Source organism: Nematostella vectensis, chromosome 2 (genome assembly GCF_932526225.1).
Source record: "Nematostella vectensis chromosome 2, jaNemVect1.1, whole genome shotgun sequence".
Classification (NCBI taxonomy): domain Eukaryota; kingdom Metazoa; phylum Cnidaria; class Anthozoa; order Actiniaria; family Edwardsiidae; genus Nematostella; species Nematostella vectensis.
The window spans coordinates 21,153,183-21,174,970 of record NC_064035.1 but is presented as its reverse complement, the minus strand read 5'-3'; the positions used below and the strand labels follow the sequence as shown (position 1 = coordinate 21,174,970).

Genomic DNA, 21,788 nt, shown 5'->3' with positions numbered 1-21,788 from the left:
CGCTCAATGTTCAAATCCCTAATAGTGGGTAAACGCCGTCAATGTTCAGATACCTCAGTCTTGTATACATCGATCGCTATTACACTGTTGCACAAGCAAATTATCTTACACAACTTAAAAGATATACCGACATGGTAATCCCTGTTATATATTTTATATGTTATATATTGTAGCCATAGGCTCACTCCAGAACTGTAATTTTTCGTACGTTCCTAATGTAAGTACACAATAATTGGAGTAAAACGTTGAGTATGAGTAAAACATTTTTCGCCGAACAAAAATTTTAATTTGCTTACAACAAATAGGCCTTATGTAGCTTGGATTCTTCAATTTTATTTCTCTATCAAACTGCATATTCATACAAAATATACTGATCTTAATTTTGTTACAATATAAAAGCCACTATCACGTCCCTTCCCTACCCCTTTTTTCTGAATGTCCAGCAATAAGCTCGTGCGACCTGATACGTGAACGAACATGTGACAAACACGTACACAAGCAAAACCACAAGTTACCCGACTCACACTACGGACAGCACTCTTCTGACACGGTAACCATTAGAGTATAATGCATTGAAATCTGGTATATTATCGCTGCGTGATGGGCAATTGTCATTTGTACTATGTGATTGACAGTTGCCAAACAAAATTTGCATACAGTACTGCGCCTAACCAGCTAGGGCTATAATTAAAATATTGTTAAAAGATGTGCCATTTACTAACACTTATCGTATAAAAGTGGACGGCTAGCACTACTACTAACTTTAGGCGTCATGAGCTTGTTATGCAATTGAAAAAATCACCGTCGTTAATATCAATTAGAGAGCACTCTAATCAAACTCCACTGCCGACAGCTTTCAGACGCTCGTTTTTACCAGTACCACAGGCACGTGGGCATTATTAGTAATTGGCAGCTATCAGTCATTGTTCAGTCGGTGCCGTTAGTGGTTTTGTCCACGGGTGGCGGTACGCTGGACATGCTGCTCGCCCCAGTGCCCATTGTCAGGTACCCTGCTGCTCCCGCCGCTCCTGTCAGATACCCCGCCACGGGCTTGTCCGAGATAAACAAGTCATGCTTCTGGTCGCGGAATGACGCCCACACCGATGAAGCTTCTAGAATCTTGTTGACCTGAGTGAAAAGACAGGGCGTTAAGGCGGATTTACACAGCCAAAATCCGTCCATAAAATCCGGGGTGCCGATTGGATGTGTGGGTGGGCAAAGTTATATGCAGCATTTGTCGAGACAAAGCAGCTTTCAGGGGTAAGGCTATCGTGAGCAATACAAATTGAGAACAGTTTCGAGGAAAGAAGGAAAAGATGAAAACAGTCGAAGGAGAATGCTGAAAGTTGGAAGGAGAGGACTGGAGAGTAAAGAGAGAGGATCTTAAGTTAGAAGAACGTCTGTAGCGAGACAGTGGACGGGGTTGGGCAGTGCAGTGGACCTGTGGAGAAACAGCATCTGTAGGGCCTTAAGGGCAGGAAGGAGGAATGGGGGAGGGGGGGAGGCAGTAAAGATAGGTCTCTACCTCCTCGCCACAGTGCAAGTCGCGTAACATTGCCTTGAGCGCCTTGACAGTCTGGGCCTTGACAGCCGCCGGGTTCTCCACCTCCCTGGGGGTCCTCTCGAGTATTCTCAGAAGGTAGGGTACCAGCTCGTACTTTAGAGCCTAAAACAACATCAACGAACTAAACACTCAACATAATGTACATACAGAGGGAAAAAAAGGTTAACAAATAGTACCAACACTAAAAATTTCAGGCTTAAAAACAAAAACACCTGAACGAGACTCTCTTCTTTCAATTTTATATCACTAGTGAGGACCAAGCCTTATTATAACTAGTGACGAACAAGCCTTATTATAACCAGTGAAGATCAAGCCTTATTATAACCAGTGAAGATGAAGCTTTATTATAACCAGTGAAGATCAAGCCTTATTATAACCAGTGAAGATCAAGCCTTATTATAACCAGTGAAGATCAAGCCTTATTATAACCAGTGAAGATGAAGCTTTATTATCACTTATGAGGACCAAGCCTTACAATAACAAGTTAGGACCAAGCCATATCATCAATAGCGAAGACCAAGTAGTATTATAACTTGGTCATAATATTTCCTTATATTACTAATCAGGGCCTAAAAGAACACTAAGTCTTGCCGTTAACTTAGTTGTGTACCTGCTGCACGAGCTCTGTGTTGTTCTTCTCAAACATCTTGTTCAATGCCTCACACGCAAAGCCTATGGCGTCTGGCCTTGCTTCCATAGCTCTGATCATGTGACTGATGCAGTCAGCGGTAGCCGCCATGCTGCGCACACAGATCTGGGACAGAAGGATCTCAGTGAGCATGCGCTACATAATGCCCTGGCGACATAATGCCCTGGCGTCATACGTTTAAATAAAATACTTCAAGGCTTAGGGAAAAGTCGGCGGGTACATAAACTTTGATTTTTCCCCGCGTAAAATGAAGAGTGATATACATACATACATACATACAGGGACGTTTTTTTTTTTTCAGAAAGGACGTTTTTAATTTTTGAATGCAAAGCATTCGCGCGTTTTTGGAGTGTCTTCCCTGTCACTATCATTGGATCGATGATAAAACTTCCGGCGAATTATAAGATAAAAATATTACTAGGAATATCTGTTGATAGTGAATGCTCGGAGCTAAATTTGGAGATATAATAGAGGTGTTCCCATCAATCCGTGAAATAGTTAGTGGTACAGTAGGTGTTGACACAAAATAAAATTCCGAATGATCTCTTGTTTGTTTTTTTTTCTTGCTCTGTAGAGTTAGTACACACCAACTATTAGTTAGTGTTTCACGGATTAATGGGAACAGTAAAGGCAATATGTTTTTCCCCTTCAAAGGGAAAAGCATTAAGGGGTGTTGCCACGAACAAAAGCCCAATTAAAATGAACAGATTTGAGTATAATACAAGATACAATAACATTGTAATTAACAATTCGACACAACTGTGAAAAGCCAGAATTTGAGGCCTTCAAGTCATCTGAGTCTACTTTTATCGAAGGAGAGAACGGGAACCCTCCAGATTTCCAGGGTGTTTTATCACTCGAAAATTGTTCGTAATAGATAGAAATGAGTCATAACCGGAAATGTCCAGCATTCCAGATGTGCTTAGCTGCATTCCAACAACAACATTCCATCAAACCCCAAAATCCGTCCCCAATATATACATTTCGCGCATGTGCGATACTAATTACCGCTGCGCAAAAAACAATTGCCGGAAATGAGTCATCACCGGAAATATGACGTCCGACAAACCCCAAAAAAACCTCGGAATAAACTCCCCCTCTGCTTAATTAGAGTTGCTCTCCGTTCGCTAAGCTCACTCCGAGCAACAATCTAGAGGTAAAGTCTTTGTATAGCCTTCTTAACTTATCATTCACCCTAAAATTTTCGCGATGTGTGAAATTTGCTAAATAACTTTGGAATAAAAAAAAGTTGTATAGTATGTACATGGAAAGAAAGCCTCAAAAGTATTTTTAGTTTGCTTATAGAAATTTTGATTTGAGTAAAAAGGCGAGAAAAGGGAAGGTGGGTGTAGGCTTGTCAGGGTAAGAAACAGCTATTTCAATAAACGTTGTCCAAGGGTGCTCTGCCGCACGCGCCCATACCGCGAGGTGGTATGGGTAATACATGTTGTAACAGGTTTTCATAAAATATGCCGCAGTCTTATAGTGAAGACCTTCGCTGGCGCTGGATGGTACAGTTTCTTGCATTATCTATCGAAGAGACTGCGGCATTCTTTCTATGTGCCGCGAACGATTGTAAAAGGTATCTGCTAAAATAGGGACGACAACGGCAACGCGAAAGACGACGGCAGAAAAAAAATTAAGAATTCAAAGAGTCAGACATGAGATATACTCTGAAATGGATTCTGTCAGATACATTTCAGCCGTTTTTCTTCAAACGACAACATGAAAGCTCCACGTTTTATGGTGTAGCGAGGAAGGGAACGTGTGCACTGAAAACTAAACTATCCTTGTTCGCTATGCTAGAAATAAGATTCTAGGTTTTACTATAGTTTGTTGGGGGAATACATAATTAAATTAAAATTGAGCGTGAATTGAGTATGAAAGCTTTTTGGGTTCTCCCTGCAGTCGGTCGCCGTCGTCGTTGCTATTTCGTTCAGTCACTTTGCCAACAGGTTTTCTTTTAGTGTAACAACGGAGTATCCGTTTGACACAGGCAGGTGCCAAACCTGCTCTTGTTTTTCCTGTTTAAGGACGCGCAGATATATATTTAGAAAATTATCAGCCTGTACTGCCATTCTGATAGCGTTCAACGAAGTTCGTGTCGGCGGTGAAGGATGGCACAGCTTGAAACAACATATATTACCCATACTTCCTCGCGGTATGGGCGCGTGCGGCATGAGCGCTTTTTGACAACGTTTATTGAAATAGCTGTATACGGCACATACAGACCTCACTATCCGCAAGGACATGGATGACTTGTAGCGAGGCCTTGGGTATGGCGTTATTCTGCGAGTTCATGCTCCTGAAGATAGCAGGAATGTGACCCAGGCCAGGAAGCTGAAATGACATTAGGTAAACCACAAATATTGTTAATGGTCAGCAATAAACAGACATGAAAGAATAATACATTATCATATGGCTACGATAGTACGCGCGCTCTGTTTCTTTACATAGCCGAGTGAGTTTGCGAATTTCGACCAACAAACCAAAAGCAACAACAACAACAAAAGTAGGAAAAGAAAACAGGTCTTAGAAGTCGAGAAGGGGCGACGACGAGCATTTTGAGTCGGAGTTTTATTATGCTGATGACAAAAATAAGATTGTGTAAAAGAAAATTTTGACAAGAAGGAAAACGATCTGACTAGCCGGCGAGCGCCACCGAAAGCCAAGAAATACAAAGCTGCTTATATATCGGAGAAACAAACAAAATAATAAATAACAAGGGATGCAAATACCCAAAAGAGTCTCTTTAAGGTACTACAGCTTCTTTGAAAATGCAATATTTCCATCAAATCATCATAAAGCAGCACAAAGTGTTTGGTGTTTTCTTTTAACCTAAAAATTTGATCTCTACATATCGTGGAGTTTTCGCACCAAACAGTCTATTCATGCCGTGAAGACTGGCATTTAATCTTTTTTTTTTGTTTGGATCTCTAACCTGAAACCTGTAGCTTCCAAAAGGTAAAAATAGGAAGAAATATTCCGAAAAGTCCTTGAATAAACTTTTATCACTGATGAAAACAACGCTGAACGGTTTTGCTTCGATTTCCATTCATCATCTTTTCACTCCAAGGTCTATTTTTTGTTTTTGTTTAATATTGTTGAACGTTGTCACTCTTTTACTTTTTTTTAGTTCACCGTGCGCGACGTGCGCGAGTGTTTTTTGTTTTCCCGCCTTTTTGAAATCGATTGATAAACTAATCGATATTCCCGCGAAAGCGGAAGTTGATTTGTTTTCTCGTCATTTTAATTTTTTAAAAAACATATAACAAAACTTTTATTAACCTTGCTTGCTCGGGCTGTACGGAGAAATATCACACCTCGGTCTTTTCAGCACGACATTAAAGACCTCGGTATATCGATATTTTTCCGTATAGCCCTCGCGCTCGGTTAATAAGTAGTTAATATAATCCAGTATATCCTACCTGGTATAGTCTGGTATATCCTACCTGGCATAGTCTGGTATATCCTACCTGGCATAGTCCAGTATATCCTACCTGGTATAGTCCAGTATATCCTACCTGGTATAGTCTGGTATATCCTACCTGGTATAGTCTGGTATATCCTACCTGGATAGTCCAGTATATCCTACCTGGTATAGTCTGGTATATCCTACCTGGTATAGTCCAGTATATCCTACCTGGCATAGTCCAGTATATCCTACCTGGTATAGTCCAGTATATCCTACCTGGTATAGTCCAGTATATCCTACCTGGTATAGTCTGGTATATCCTACCTGGTATGGTCTGGTATATCCTACCTGGTATAGTCTGGTATATCCTACCTGGCATAGTCCAGTATATCCTACCTGGCATAGTCCAGTATATCCTACCTGGTATAGTCTGGTATATCCTACCTGGTATAGTCTGGTATATCCTACCTGGTATAGTCTGGTATATCCTACCTGGCATAGTCTGGTATATCCTACCTGGCATAGTCCAGTATATCCTACCTGGTATAGTCTGGTATATCCTACCTGGTATAGTCTGGTATATCCTACCTGGTATAGTCCGGTTTATCCTACCTGGGATAGTCTGGTGTATCCTACCTGGCATAGTCCAGTATATCCTACCTGGTATAGTCTGGTATATCCTACCTGGTATAGTCTGGTATATCCTAACTGGTATAGTCTGGTATATCCTACCTGGTATAGTCTGGTATATCCTACCTGGTATAGTCTGGTATATCCTACCTGGTATAGTCTGGTATATCCTACCTGGCATAGTCTGGTATATCCTACCTGGCATAGTCCAGTATATCCTACCTGGCATAGTCCAGTATATCCTACCTGGCATAGTCCAGTATATCCTACCTGGCATAGTCCGGTATATCCTACCTGGCATAGTCCGGTATATCCTACCTGGCATAGTCCGGTATATCCTACCTGGTATAGTCTGGTATATCCTACCTGGTATAGTCTGGTATATCCTACCTGGTATAGTCTGGTATATCCTACCTGGTATAGTCTGGTATATCCTACCTGGTATAGTCTGGTATATCCTACCTGGCATAGTCCGGTATATCCTACCTGGTATAGTCTGGTATATCCTACCTGGTATAGTCTGGTATATCCTACCTGGTATAGTCTGGTATATCCTACCTGGTATAGTCCGGTATATCCTACCTGGTATAGTCTGGTATATCCTACCTGGCATAGTCCAGTATATCCTACCTGGTATAGTCTGGTATATCCTACCTGGTATAGTCTGGTATATCCTACCTGGTATAGTCTGGTATATCCTACCTGGTATAGTCTGGTATATCCTACCTGGCATAGTCTGGTATATCCTACCTGGCATAGTCTGGTATATCCTACCTGGCATAGTCTGGTATATCCTACCTGGCATAGTCTGGTATATCCTACCTGGTATAGTCTGGTATATCCTACCTGGTATAGTCTGGTATATCCTACCTGGTATAGTCTGGTATATCCTACCTGGCATAGTCTGGTATATCCTACCTGGCATAGTCTGGTATATCCTACCTGGTATAGTCTGGTATATCCTACCTGGTATAGTCTGGTATATCCTACCTGGTATAGTCTGGTATATCCTACCTGGTATAGTCTGGTATATCCTACCTGGTATAGTCTGGTATATCCTACCTGGTATAGTCTGGTATATCCTACCTGGCATAGTCCAGTATATCCTACCTGGTATAGTCTGGTATATCCTACCTGGTATAGTCCAGTATATCCTACCTGGTAATGTCCAGTATATCCTAACTGGTAATTAAAGGTTATTTCACGGTTGGTGAGCGCGTACGATAAAAATCGTCAAATGAGCGAAAAGAACTTTCAGATATAGAACATTTCATTTTGCATGTTACTTTTGCTCTTGAGCTCCATTGAGCGATAGAATGAAATTTTACTGTGAAAATTGAATACAAAGCGTTCAAAATGATATATACTTCCTGGTAAAGTCCGGTATATCCCACCTGGTTAAGTCCGGTATATCCTACCTGGTAAAGTCCGGTTTATCCCACCTGGTTAAGTCGGGTATATCCCACCTGGTTAAGTCCGGTATATCCTACCTGGTAAAGTCCGGTTTATCCCACCTGGTTAAGTCGGGTATATCCTACCTGGTAAAGTCCGGTTTATCCTACATGGTATAGTCCGGTATATCCTACCTGGTATAGTCCGGTATATCCTACCTGGTCAGCCAGGGCTGGTTGTGCGGTAAACAAAGACATCACTGCTTGTGTGACGGTTTCCAATACATCTCCCTGGCAAAATAAAAGTTCACAAATTATCGTTTTGGAATGAATTACCCTCAATATTGTACTTCTATTATATTGGGAAAGTAAACATCTAAGCCTCTAGATTTGATTATCGGGCTTTGTGCATACACTTCGTTATCAGGTAAGATAAGATAAATGATTCACGACCCCCGTCTATGTGTATATACTCTCTCATGACCTCTGTATAAAGCACTTGCGGTTCACTTATGATAGAAACAGATTCTGCATAAGAATGATCTTGTTACCTCGGGATTTGATTTGTTCACCAGCTCAAGGTATTTCTCTAACAGGCTGTGCAAGAAATCCTTGGGGTTTCGTAAAACCTGAGAATAAACACTAACAAGCATGAATAAGAGGAATAGTACTCATTTCAGGGACGTAAAACCTGAGAATGAACACTCGCAAGCATGAATAAGAGGAATAGTACTCATTTCAGGGACAACTTGGAAGGAGGGGTACACAGCCACGCCCCGAGTGGTCATTGTCTTAGAAAAAAGGATAGGTGGATCAGGGGGATTAGTAAGGGGGGGAGGGGTGGGGGTACAGGTGGCAGTGTATTTAACGTACACATCAGATGGAGACCTTACCCAGGCTGGCTGAGCGACAAACAATCGAAGATAGACGCCCCCTACAACAAGCTCCCCCTCTACATCCGTGAACTTTATACTGAAGTCTTCTGGAAGCTGAACAGTCAGAACAAAACAGGTCTGTTAGGAAAATTACAAATCCATTTAATGATGTGTTAGACGCCTCTCGGTAGACTCCGGTGCAGCTGTCCTTTGAGGGACTGACACTAAAAACGTTTCGACTTTTAACCTTTTTTGTAATTACAAAAGATTACCACTCGAAATATCACCGAAAACATTCAAATAAGCGCTCAACATAAAATTCTTTTACCCTGCCTTATACGTCAACAATCGTACTAAATGACCCATTTTATGACACTGATAGGGCAAAGACCAATACCTTCCACTGCATATCCAGGTTCTCCTTCTGCTCGTTGTAGTGCCTACGAAAATGGTCAAAAGCCCAATCAACACAGGACATATGCTATATCTAAGGGCTACCGCATCGATTCAGACTGGCGGCTCTTAAGGGGGGGGGGATGGACAAGGATTTTAGCTTTTAAATCTGAACTTTGATGACTTAACTTGAGACTTTAGACTAAGAGAAACTTGCTATAAGGATATATAAGGTAATAATTATAAAACCTGTAAGAATATCAAAGCCAGCTAAACACAGTACGTTTTTTTGGTAAAGAATCAGCGCTAATTTCCAAATAAAAGATTGTGGAGGAGGGGGTAAGGGCCGTAACAGCAGTAGTACCTGTCTTTGAGCCCTTTGACGACGCCGCAGACCTTTTCTCGAGACTCGTCATTCCAGATGAGCTCAGGATTCTCTTGAGTGGCTGTGAAGGAGGATTCGACGATTAAAGTGACGACTCTCCCACGCAAAAATAGCATATAATACGAAACTTAAAGCCACTGCTAATCGGACTAAACGAAAAGCTGCTAAATAAATAGCTCTAGTATATACTTGGCGGGAACTTCATAACAACGCGCGCTCTGATTGGTTTACTATCTCGGAATAATGGACAGTATTCACCGCTAAAAGTCGGAACAATAAGTGGATTTGTGAAATTACCATAAAAAAACTTTTTTGCGCCCGAACTTAACGAGCTTCACATTAAAACGGCATTTTGGTAAAATTAATCTAGATTCATTGTCTTTACGGAAAATTGGCTTTAAACTCCCTATGTCTTCGACAACTTCCCGCCGAAATGATTTTGCAACGCGCGCGACAAATTCAAGTTTGCTGATTTTTTACGACACAAACAAAAGCTGCAAAAAGTCACTTTATACGAAGGAAAACGACAAGTTACCCAAAGTTTAGGCCTGCGTAATGTATCTACAATCAAGGGAAGTATTTTAGTGAATCTACCTTATCGTCTGTGGAGGACGAAAGTAAACATTTCTACGATCAAATTCGTGAAAACGACGTGTCAAACGGGACTAAATTAGTCTACAAAATAATGTTGGTCAAAATTCGTATATTATCTTCAATGGAGGTTCTGTATTTCGTGGTGGGTAAAAGCATTGTGTGGGAAAACAGAATTGATTTGGTGTCCTCAATCTTCAAAGCGAACGAAATTGACAAAATTGATACCAACATCAAAGAAACTGCCAGAAGCGATACATCGTCTCGCGCGACTATTAAAAGGTAAACAAAGTCGGAAATTCGATAAAATGATTACAGCAAAATGTGTCTTGTTCAGTCTCAGCCAAGTATATACTTAGGCTCAGCAAATAGCGGTAGATAGTCCACCGCTATTCACTTCGCCCTCGGCGAAAAATTGTTAACTGTATTAAAGTTCCTGCATGTTCAGGAACATAGGTAGTTCATAGGAACACTGTGTATCAGCAAAAGAAAGTAATTCACAAGACTAAAGTGGAACATACAAAGAACCCACCGGACCAAAACATGTTGAATAAGAGTTTGAGTTAAGAATTGAAAATCAGGTAGTGTTCTTCTTATAGAGGGTGCTTTATGCAGGTCTGTGAAATGGGGGGTCTATCAAAGACAAACCTTCAAACATGTGCACACTGGCCTCGGCACTGTCGCGCATAGCATCCATGAAGATCGCTGGTAGAAACTTTGCAAGAATGATCTTGACACGAGGCCCGATCAGTTTGTCCGACATCATCTTAGCAAACAGCTCTGCGGACCGCTCCCGGACGGCTGGATTAGAACCACTACAAAACAGGTCTAGCAGGTAGATCAAGGCCCCTGAAGTGTGAGGTACAAGTGGTGTTACATAGTGGAAAGATGGGTGATGGGAGCAATCAAGAAAGAAGGGGTACATGATAAACATGATGTAGTGTTGCTACCTTGCGAGAGTGTTGCTACCTTGCGTGAGTGTTGCTACCTTGCGAGAGTGTTGCTACCTTGCGAGAGTGTTGCTACCTTGCGTGAGTGTTGCTACCTTGCGAGAGTGTTGCTACCTTGCGAGAGTGTTGCTACCTTGCGTGAGTGTTGCTACCTTGCGTGAGTGTTGCTACCTTGTGTGAGTGTTGCTACCTTGCGTGAGTGTTGCTACCTTGCGAGAGTGTTGCTACCTTGCGATAGTGTTGCTACCTTGCGAGAGTGTTGCTACCTTGCGTGAGTGTTGCTACCTTGCGTGAGTGTTGCTACCTTGCGTGAGTGTTGCTACCTTGAGTGAGTGTTGCTACCTTGCGAGAGTGTTGCTACCTTGGGAGAGTGTTGCTACCTTGGGAGAGTGTTGCTACCTTGCGAGAGTGTTGCTACCTTGCGATAGTGTTGCCACCTTGCGAGAGTGTTGCTACCTTGCGAGAGTGTTGCTACCTTGCGAGAGTGTTGCTACCTTGCGTGAGTGTTGCTACCTTGCGTGAGTGTTGCTACCTTGCGTGAGTGTTGCTACCTTGAGTGAGTGTTGCTATCTTGCGATAGTGTTGCTACCTTGCGTGAGTGTTGCTACCTTGCGAGAGTGTTGCTACCTTGCGTGAGTGTTGCTACCTTGCGAGAGTGTTGCTACCTTGCGAGAGTGTTGCTACCTTGCGATAGTGTTGCTACCTTGCGAGAGTGTTGCTACCTTGCGAGAGTGTTGCTACCTTGCGAGAGTGTTGCTACCTTGCGTGAGTGTTGCTACCTTGCGTGAGTGTTGCTACCTTGAGTGAGTGTTGCTACCTTGAGTGAGTGTTGCTACCTTGAGTGAGTGTTGCTACCTTGCGTGAGTGTTGCTACCTTGCGTGAGTGTTGCTACCTTGCGAGAGTGTTGCAACCTTGCGATAGTGTTGCTACCTTGCGAGAGTGTTGGTGTCCTTGAGTTGTTACCTTTATACATAGCCTCTTTGATGATCTTTGTGCTGGACGAGAGAGCATGGAGAGTATCCACAGTGATCAAGCGACCTACAAAACAACAATTCATTCGTCAGCCTAATACACAGTGATAAAGCGATCCATTAAACAACACGAATTCATTCGTCAACCTAATACACAGTGATAAAGCGATCCATTAAACAACACGAATTCATTCGTCAACCTAATACACAGTGATAAAGCGATCCATTAAACAAGATAAAGCGAGCCATTAAACAACAATTCATTCGTCAACCTAATACACAGTGATAAAGCGATCCATTAAACAACAATTCATTCGTCAACCTAATATACAGTGATAAAGCGATCCATTAAACAACAATTCATACGTCAAGGCTATTAAGGCAATGTGTTTAAGGGCTGGTGTAAAAGGCAAAGATGTAATAAAACCCCGAACGCCGTGGATATGATACGTGCTCGAATAAAAAGAACCGTTTACTTAAATTGTTTTTTGTTTGACTTTTAGTCAGTAACAGTTCTGTGCCTAGATGCAATAGCGCGGTAGGCAAGATATCCTTTTCTAAAGATATCTGTCCTTTTCTAAGTCCTATCTAAACAAAGACATCGTATCCCTTGGCTTACTCTTAGTTGACTAGTACGGCGACAAAATGCAAACATTGATTTTTCCATTCGTTTTACTTTCTTTCTCTTTATCCCTTCCTCCCTCTCTTTCTACTAATTTAAACTTTGATATACGCTTTCATTAACAAATAAAAGGCCAACTTGTACTAACTTGATGGTAAAGTGTGTAGCGTTGTACTAACTTGATGGTAAGGTGTGTACCGTTGTACTAACTTGATGGTAAGGTGTGTAGCGTTGTACTAACTTGATGGTCAAGTGTGTAGCGTTGTACTAACTTGATGGTAAGGTGTGTAGCGTTGTACTAACTTGATGGTAAGGTGTGTAGCGTTGTACTAACTTGATGGTAAAGTGTGTAGCGTTGTACTAACTTGATGGTAAGGTGTGTAGCGTTGTACTAACTTGATAGTAAGGTGTGTAGCGTTGTACTAACTTGATGGTAAGGTGTGTAGCGTTGTACTAACTTGATGGTAAGGTGGGTAGCGTTGTACTAACTTGATGGTAAGGTGGGTAGCGTTGTACTAACTTGATGGTAAAGTGTGTAGCGTTGTACTAACTTGATGGTAAGGTGTGTAGCGTTGTACTAACTTGATGGTAAGGTGTGTAGCGTTGTACTAACTTGATAGTAAGGTGTGTAGCGTTGTACTAACTTGATGGTAAGGTGTGTAGCGTTGTACTAGCTTGATGGTAAGGTGTGTAGCGTTGTACTAACTTGATGGTAAGGTGTGTAGCGTTGTACTAGCTTGATAGTAAGGTGGGTAGCGTTGTACTAACTTGATGGTAAAGTGTGTAGCGTTGTACTAACTTGATGGTAAGGTGTGTAGCGTTGTACTAACTTGATAGTAAGGTGTGTAGCGTTGTACTAACTTGATGGTAAGGTGTGTAGCGTTGTACTAACTTGATGGTAAAGTGTGTAGCGTTGTACTAACTTGATAGTAAGGTGTGTAGCGTTGTACTAACTTGATGGTAAAGTGTGTAGCGTTGTACTAGCTTGATAGTAAGGTGTGTAGCGTTGTACTAACTTGATGGTAAAGTGTGTAGCGTTGTACTAACTTGATGGTAAGGTGTGTAGCGTTGTACTAACTTGATAGTAAGGTGTGTAGCGTTGTACTAACTTGATGGTAAGGTGTGTAGCGTTGTACTAACTTGATGGTAAAGTGTGTAGCGTTGTACTAACTTGATAGTAAGGTGTGTAGCGTTGTACTAACTTGATGGTAAAGTGTGTAGCGTTGTACTAGCTTGATAGTAAGGTGTGTAGCGTTGTACTAACTTGATGGTAAAGTGTGTAGCGTCAGAAGAAGGAAGCCCAAGATCTCCGAATCAGCGATGTTCGCGACACAGCTCTTGTTACTTGTAACGCTTGAAATTACCTGTTAACAAATTGATTAGACCTTGCCGTAATTAGGAACTAGGAAATACCACCAATACCACCGATGTCAATAAGAGCTACAAATACTAGAAAGAAAACATGGGCAGGTGGGATTGTTTGATACCTCTAGGGCGCACTGCTGTAAGTTAGTTGCTCCTGTCATTCGCAGTAGGGAGAAGATGAGTTTGAAATGACCAATGCACTGGGTCTCCGTACCTGCAAATAACAAACGTATGTTACACCACAAGCCTTGGTATTCGGGTCACGAATTCGTAGGTATGCACATGATTCGACATATTACATTACACCTTGAACCATGGTATTCGGGGCGTGCATTTGTTGCTTATTATTGTACATGAATCCAATAATTAGTTTCATTAAATTGAATAGAGGCTGTAGCTTACCAGGGTTGTTTTTGATAACATTGCGAAGAGCTTCTAACGCCATTCCTGCCCGAACAAGCCGCTCCTTGTTGGCCTTGGTATCGAGGTCTTTAGCAGTGAGCGCCATAAGAGAGTGAAGGTACTAGAAGAACAAGTCAATCAATCAAAATCGATAAACATAGTAATAATCAATGGTCATTATCATCACAATCACCGTCACCACCTTGTCTTCATTATCTGTACAGGACCCGAAACGATCCTCGGACCCGAAACGATACCGAGGAGTCCCCGAAATCAACCCCAAGGAATTGCGGTAATGGACAAAGGGAAAGCAGAAGAAATACTAGCAATTCTTGAAGCATAATTAAGGGCTAACAGCGACTCGATTTCTAAACAACGTGACTTAAAAGTATGAAATTCCAACACAATACTTCTATTTATTACATTGCCCGGCGTTAAACCCATAAACAGAGTCCAAAACAAATACACAACTTTAAATTGCTACTGAAAGGAATACAGCATAAACATAGCACAGCTTTGCTCAGATCAACCAAACTTTTGACCTGTTTCAAATGTTTCATATGTTTTTAGAACTGAAAGCCAATCCTTACACATTCCTTTAGTTGTCCATTACTGTAATTCCTTGGGGTTCCTTTCGGGGACTCTTGGGGATCGTTTCGGGTCCCGGGATCAGTTGGGGGACTTTTAGGGATCGTTTCGGGTCCTGTACATATCACAAACTCAATCACAGTCCACCACCAGCATCATCTTTATAATTATCATCATTCCTTGTACTCCTTGCTTTGCACAAGGTCTTTTGCAGCGTGACATTTTTCGGACGATAGAAGTAGAAACAACAACTGTAGCAACAGGAGTTCCAAAACATCTCCACCACAACACCACCACCACCACCACCACCACCACCACCACCACACCACCACCACCACAACACCACAACCACCACCACTACACCACCACCACACCACCACAACACAACACAACACCACCACCACCACAACACCACCACAACACCACCACCACCACAACACCACCACCACAACACCACCACAACACAACACCACCACCACCACACCACCACCACAACCAACACCACCACAACACCACCACAACACCATCACAACACCACCACAACACATTGGTGTTGAAGAAAATGAGACTGAGCGTGTGATCACCTGTGCTTCAGAGCCGAGGTAGTTGACCAGCTCAGTCACAAAAGCCTCTGGTTTCTGAAACAGTAACAGAACATAGATCAGCTGTGTGAGAGTAAACATCAAAACTAGTTGCATACTAAACAATAGGGAACTAGAAGGGCTAATGAAATAAATCCAGAGCATCGACTGCGAAGTCCGCAACATCTAATTTGTTGAAAACAATTTAGTATTCCTTCCACCTCAGAATGGCTATGCACGCCTAGCTAAACCAGAGCAATCAGGCCGCGACGTCACATGGTTTACATCTCACATGGCGGTCAGTTAAGCACGCCAAGAAAAACATCGAATGGTGGCAATTGCACAAATGTGGACCAAATGCGGTAAACATGGACGTTGGTGGACCAAATGCGGTAAACATGGACGTTGGTGGACCAAATGCGGTAAACATGGACGTTGGTGGACCAAATGCGGTAAACATGGACGTTGGTGGACCAAATGCGGTAAACATGGACGTTGGTGGACCAAATGCGGTAAACATGGACGTTGGTGGACCAAATGCGGTAAACATGGACGTTGGTGGACCAAATGCGGTAAACATGGACGTTGGTGGACCAAATGCGGTAAACATGGACGTTGGTGGACCAAATGCGGTAAACATGGACGTTGGTGGACCAAATGCGGTTAACATGGACGTTGGTGGACCAAATGCGGTAAACATGGACGTTGGTGGACCAAATGCGGTAAACATGGACGTTGGTGGACCAAATGCGGTTAACATGGACGTTGGTGGACCAAATGCGGTAAACATGGATGTTGGTGGACCAAATGCGGTAAACATGGACGTTGGTGGACCAAATGCAGTAAACATGGACGTTGGTGGACCAAATGCAGTAAACATGGACGTTGGTGGGACCAAACACGGAAACATGGACGTTGGTGGACCAAATGCGGTAAACATAGACGTTGGTGGGACCAAACACGGAAACATGGACGTTGGTGGACCAAATGCGGTAAACATGGACGTTGGTGGACCAAATGCGGTAAACATGGACGTTGGTGGACCAAATGCGGTAAACATGGACGTTAGTGGACCAAATGCGGTAAACATGGACGTTAGTGGGACCAAACACGGAAACATGGACGTTAGTGCACCAAATGCGGTAAACATGGACGTAGGTGGACCAAATGCGGTTAACATGGACGTTGGTGGGACCAAACACGGAAACATGGACGTTGGTGGACCAAATGCGGTAAACATGGACGTTGGTGGACCAAATGCAGTAAACATGGACGTTGGTGGACCAAGCACGGAAACATGGACGTTGGTGGACCAAATGCGGTAAACATGGACGTTGGTGGACCAAATGCGGTAAACATGGACGTTGGTGGGACCAAACACGGAAACATGGACGTTGGTGGACCAAATGCGGTAAACATGGACGTTGGTGGACCAAATGCAGTAAACATGGACGTTGGTGGACCAAACACGGAAACATGGACGTTAGTAGACCAAATGCGGTAAACATGGACGTTGGTGGACCAAATGCGGTAAACATGGACGTTGGTGGACCAAATGCGGTAAACATGGACGTTGGTGGACCAAATGCGGTAAACATGGACGTTGGTGGACCAAATGCGGTAAACATGGACGTTAGTGGACCAAATGCGGTAAACATGGACGTTAGTGGGACCAAACACGGAAACATGGACGTTAGTGCACCAAATGCGGTAAACATGGACGTAGGTGGACCAAATGCGGTTAACATGGACGTTGGTGGGACCAAACACGGAAACATGGACGTTGGTGGACCAAATGCGGTAAACATGGACGTTGGTGGACCAAATGCGGTAAACATGGACGTTGGTGGACCAAATGCAGTAAACATGGACGTTGGTGGACCAAATGCAGTAAACATGGACGTTGGTGGACCAAATGCGGTAAACATGGACGTTGGTGGACCAAATGCGGTAAACATGGACGTTGGTGGGACCAAATGCGGTAAACATGGACGTTGGTGGGACCAAACACGGAAACATGGACGTTAGTAGACCAAATGCGGTAAACATGGACGTTGGTGCACCAAATGCGGTAAACATGGACGTTGGTGGACCAAATGCAGTAAACATGGACGTTGGTGGACCAAATGCAGTAAACATGGACGTTGGTGGACCAAATGCGGTAAACATGGACGTTGGTGGACCAAATGCGGTTAACATGGACGTTGGTGGGACCAAACACGGAAACATGGACGTTGGTGGACCAAATGCGGTAAACATGGACGTTGGTGGACCAAATGCAGTAAACATGGACGTTGGTGGACCAAACACGGAAACATGGACGTTAGTAGACCAAATGCGGTAAACATGGACGTTGGTGGGACCAAACACGGAAACATGGACGTTGGTGGACCAAATGCGGTAAACATGGACGTTGGTGGACCAAATGCAGTAAACATGGACGTTGGTGGACCAAGCACGGAAACATGGACGTTGGTGGACCAAATGCGGTAAACATGGACGTTGGTGGACCAAATGCGGTAAACATGGACGTTGGTGGGACCAAACACGGAAACATGGACGTTGGTGGACCAAATGCGGTAAACATGGACGTTGGTGGACCAAATGCAGTAAACATGGACGTTGGTGGACCAAACACGGAAACATGGACGTTAGTAGACCAAATGCGGTAAACATGGACGTTGGTGGACCAAATGCGGTAAACATGGACGTTGGTGGACCAAATGCGGTAAACATGGACGTTGGTGGACCAAATGCGGTAAACATGGACGTTGGTGGACCAAATGCGGTAAACATGGACGTTGGTGGACCAAATGCGGTAAACATGGATGGACCAGTGACAATGCAACAATTCTACTTGGCACTGAGCACACCTGATAGTCTATAAATTCACTTGCTTCTGACTTTTTGCCTTGGCGTTCACAGTGCGAACGTCCATATGCACGGTGAAACTTGATGTTTGGACGTGGTATTTTTGAGGGTTGTATTCACGTCTGGCTTACTTTTTGATTCAACATGTTAAGCAACAAAATAAAGGAACCATTCACCCTGGTCAGTCAGGCAAGTTGTTTAGGATTTCTGGTCCATTCCAAAGCATATATCTACAAGGAACATGAATTTGTAACATGCTGACCTCAAGTGGGAAGGCTGGCTGCTCGTTGTAGACCCGCACGAAGATCTCGCCGACGATAAGTTCCTTCTGGTGAACAGTGAAGGTGAACTCAGAGCCAAACGACGGGTCGAACTCGCCCTGGAAGCAAACATACGTTTAAAAGATCCTGAAAAGATTGCCGCCAGGAGGAGTTCGAGTTGGAAAGTCTTTCGAGAAAGTGGACCCAAAGAGCGAAAATTACATGTATTGTTAAAGATTACAAACTCACCATTTTTTGCGACTGCTGTTTTTCCAAGAAATCCCCAAGCTCTGCACGCGTGGCGTTGTCCCAAATTAGATAAGGGTTTTCTGTATTGCTATTTAGTACCTTTAGCATCTAAAAACGGATAGTTGTTAAACAAAAATTCAATTAACCTTAACAAAGACCTTTAATCAAGCGAAATGATTCGTCGTATAATCCTTAACACCCCCACTTGCGAAGGGAAATTACTGCAAACAAATTCTGTAAACGACCTATGTTTCATTGCTGAGCTGCTTAGGGCTGAAAAAGGCGGGGGTGGGGGGGGTGGGGTGGTAGACAAGGGGGGTTGCACATTTATACCTCCAGTGGTGACTCCTTGCTCAGCTGTCTAGCAAGGTAAGGAGTTAGCATCGCTTGTAGAGACTTTCTGATGGCCGGGTTGTCAGGTGTCTTCTTTTCACCTTCTGTTCACAAAACATCATAACAATACACACTATATGAATGGTGTAATGTACTAACTTCCTTTCTTCTTTTCACATTCTGTTCACAAAACATCATAACAAGACACACTATGTGAATGATGTAATGTACTAACTTCCTTTCTTCTTTTCACATTCTGTTCACAAAACATCATAACAAGACACACTATATGAATGGTGTAATGTACTAACTTCCTTCCTTCTTTTCACCTTCTGTTCACAAAACATCATAACAAGACACACTATGTGAACGATGTAATGTACTAACTTCCTTTCTTCTTTTCACCTTCTGTTCACAAAACATCATAACAAAGCTTCGGTCGATACGCGAAAGCCTCATTTTGATATTTCCCGGCATGACCTCACTCTCGGTTAGTAAGTAGCAAGTAAAGGCACAGTATGGAACGAGGCTACAAACCAAGAGCCCCGTGTGTGCATTTTAAGTAAGCACTGTCACTGAGGGTGGTCACTGCAAGAGGTTTTATTGCGTCCCCTTCCATAGCTACATAAGAAACAATTTCGAATTCTACCGCTGTCCTTTGTGAAACATCCTAATAGATCATCGCAGTCTATTTCACTATTTATTTTATCTGTATATAGCCGACCTATAGTAAAAGCCCTATTATATCTACTACATATCTATCTAAACATAGCAAAAAAAACACCGGGTAAACATAGTGGAGCAAAGACCCAAGTAAAAAAAGTAAACTTACCGAAATAACCGCCAAGTCTGGACAACGCCTCAATGCTGATTCGTGCCAGGTTATTGGCGACCTCCTGCAAAATAAGGATACAATAAAAAAACAGCCGGCCCTAAAATTCCTAAGGATGTTTCCAGAAGAAGTATAAATCTGTGACCTGGAAAAGCGCTAAAAATTCCATGTAACTTTAAATCCAGGGCCTATTTAAAAAGTGTGTGTGTGTGTATGTGAGGGGGGGGGGGGTTCCACCTCTAGACCCAAATGATTGTTTTTTTATACAGGAATTTCGCGACACGTTGTCTAACCTGTTGGTTGGTCTCCGCACTTTTTTCGATTCCGCTCTCCTCCAGTGTGTAATCATAACCAAACAGGAAGCCCAATAAATGCCACAGAACACCCGCCTGTAGCAGCTGCGTCTGCAACCAGAAATCTACGGCAAATGCACTGACGCACTGTGCAGACACCGAAGCCAGTAGTTGGAGTTGCTAAAATGAAACGGTACATGCCAGATCAATTACATTATTATTACATTGTAAATATTGAGGTACTTATAACAGTCAGATCGTTTCGGGTCATGAAGTCAGGAGCAGTTCGCTCTGCTTGTGGACACAGTCGGGGCCATACGAAGTGAGCGCTTAGTAGAGACTGTACTTGCATCATACCTTACGTAAGGAGTCAGCTGTCGAACATTACATTCATTATATCACGTCACTGAAGGCTGGTTCTCGAGACGACGTAGGCGCAAGAAGAGACGGAAGCGTAAGAGATTATGTCACGTGAGAGCGGGCTCGACGTAAGCGTTTTACGCATGCTCAGTTCGCAGTCTAGTGCCCATTCCTCCTCGACGAGTTTAGGTAATTTATGCTTATGTTCCGCTTATGCTTACGCCGATCCGGTTTTCACGCGACGTAAGCGTAGCATAGACGTAAGATTATCAAAACTTCCTGTTCTTCTTGCGCATATGCTTGCGCTTACGTCAAGCCAGTTCTCACGCGACATAAGACTCCTGAGCTTCTGTTTCCGCTTAAGCCGCTCGTGAGAACCAGCCTTAAATGACTGAGCCAATACAAGGATGCGTGGCCGCTTTATGGAGGTATTAAAGCAAAGAAATTACACTCTTTAAGTCATTGGAAGGATGGCATGACTGCTTTTTCTGAGGCCAGGTTCCCAATGCCAAAGTCAATTAAAATTTTACTTTTAAAGTATTTACAGTAAGGTATGATTTTAGGAAGAGGGGACATCACCTCTGCCTCCCCCTCCGTTATAATTTCTTATAACAGGACACAGTGCTATAAGGCGAAAAGCTTAGCATTCCCAGCCCAAGAAATGACTGACACAGCCCCTGCAAGTCAGCAAGTGGGCCGGAATCCACGGCTTTCTCCGCTCTCCTTGCAAAGGACTATTGTACTAAAAGCGCAGTAATCACCTTAAAGCCCAGAAGACAGACCAAGTCACTGATGATGATCGGCATCTCCGAGATCTTTTCCCTGCAGCCTTCAAACTGGGCGGCGGCGGCGTAGCACTTGGTGATGTGGATGCACACCTGGGTCAAGGCGGTGACATGGTCATTGGTGATCCACCCATCACGAACGACAACACAATGGTGATCCACCCATCACGAACGACAACACAATGGTGATCCACCCATCACGAACGACAACACAATGGTGATCCACCCATCACGAACGACAACACAATGGTGATCCACCCATCACGAACGACAACACAATGGTGATCCACCCATCACGAACGACAACACAATGGTGATCCACCCATCACGAACGACAACACAATGGTGATTTTAATGAGGATTTTAATTATGACAGCAAAGACAAACGAATGGAATTGTAATAATAGTGGTTAAGATTCATATTGGACCTCA

General features: G+C 43.2%; 2 protein-coding genes across 4 annotated transcripts in view; both read right to left on the bottom strand.

Annotated features, from left to right (window-relative positions):
- Nucleotides 1-313: 313 nt before the first annotated feature.
- LOC116618928 (dnaJ homolog subfamily C member 13-like) overlaps nt 314-21,788 on the bottom strand; it is a 56,177-nt gene continuing 34,702 nt past the window's right edge. The window contains exons 51-71 of the mRNA XM_048723344.1: nt 21,333-21,449; nt 20,212-20,391; nt 19,919-19,982; nt 19,087-19,190; nt 18,754-18,861; nt 18,507-18,623; nt 15,377-15,430; nt 14,205-14,325; nt 13,925-14,016; nt 13,702-13,801; nt 11,808-11,882; nt 10,542-10,742; nt 9,282-9,363; nt 8,922-8,964; nt 8,543-8,638; nt 8,201-8,278; nt 7,869-7,940; nt 4,446-4,553; nt 2,175-2,318; nt 1,526-1,666; nt 314-1,128 (exon numbers count right to left, since the gene is read on the bottom strand). Of these exons, the coding sequence (XP_048579301.1) occupies nt 928-1,128; nt 1,526-1,666; nt 2,175-2,318; nt 4,446-4,553; nt 7,869-7,940; nt 8,201-8,278; nt 8,543-8,638; nt 8,922-8,964; nt 9,282-9,363; nt 10,542-10,742; nt 11,808-11,882; nt 13,702-13,801; nt 13,925-14,016; nt 14,205-14,325; nt 15,377-15,430; nt 18,507-18,623; nt 18,754-18,861; nt 19,087-19,190; nt 19,919-19,982; nt 20,212-20,391; nt 21,333-21,449 (2,298 nt within the window). The 3' untranslated portion in view covers nt 314-927. The remainder of the gene's footprint in view (nt 1,129-1,525; nt 1,667-2,174; nt 2,319-4,445; nt 4,554-7,868; nt 7,941-8,200; nt 8,279-8,542; nt 8,639-8,921; nt 8,965-9,281; nt 9,364-10,541; nt 10,743-11,807; nt 11,883-13,701; nt 13,802-13,924; nt 14,017-14,204; nt 14,326-15,376; nt 15,431-18,506; nt 18,624-18,753; nt 18,862-19,086; nt 19,191-19,918; nt 19,983-20,211; nt 20,392-21,332; nt 21,450-21,788) is intronic.
- LOC125560919 (endo-1,4-beta-xylanase B-like) lies at nt 5,364-7,862 on the bottom strand. 3 transcript variants are annotated; one of them, XM_048723349.1, is made up of 2 exons: nt 6,265-7,862; nt 5,364-6,192 (listed from the first exon to the last, which is right to left on the bottom strand). In XM_048723349.1, exons 1-2 carry the CDS (start codon nt 7,349-7,351, stop codon nt 5,618-5,620), a joined length of 1,662 nt encoding a protein of 553 aa, XP_048579306.1. In that variant the 5' UTR covers nt 7,352-7,862; the 3' UTR covers nt 5,364-5,617. The 3 variants fall into 3 exon arrangements, with proteins under 3 accessions (XP_048579306.1, XP_048579305.1, XP_048579304.1); XM_048723348.1 differs by having other exon boundaries at nt 5,364-7,368; nt 7,417-7,862; XM_048723347.1 differs by having other exon boundaries at nt 5,364-7,652; nt 7,725-7,862.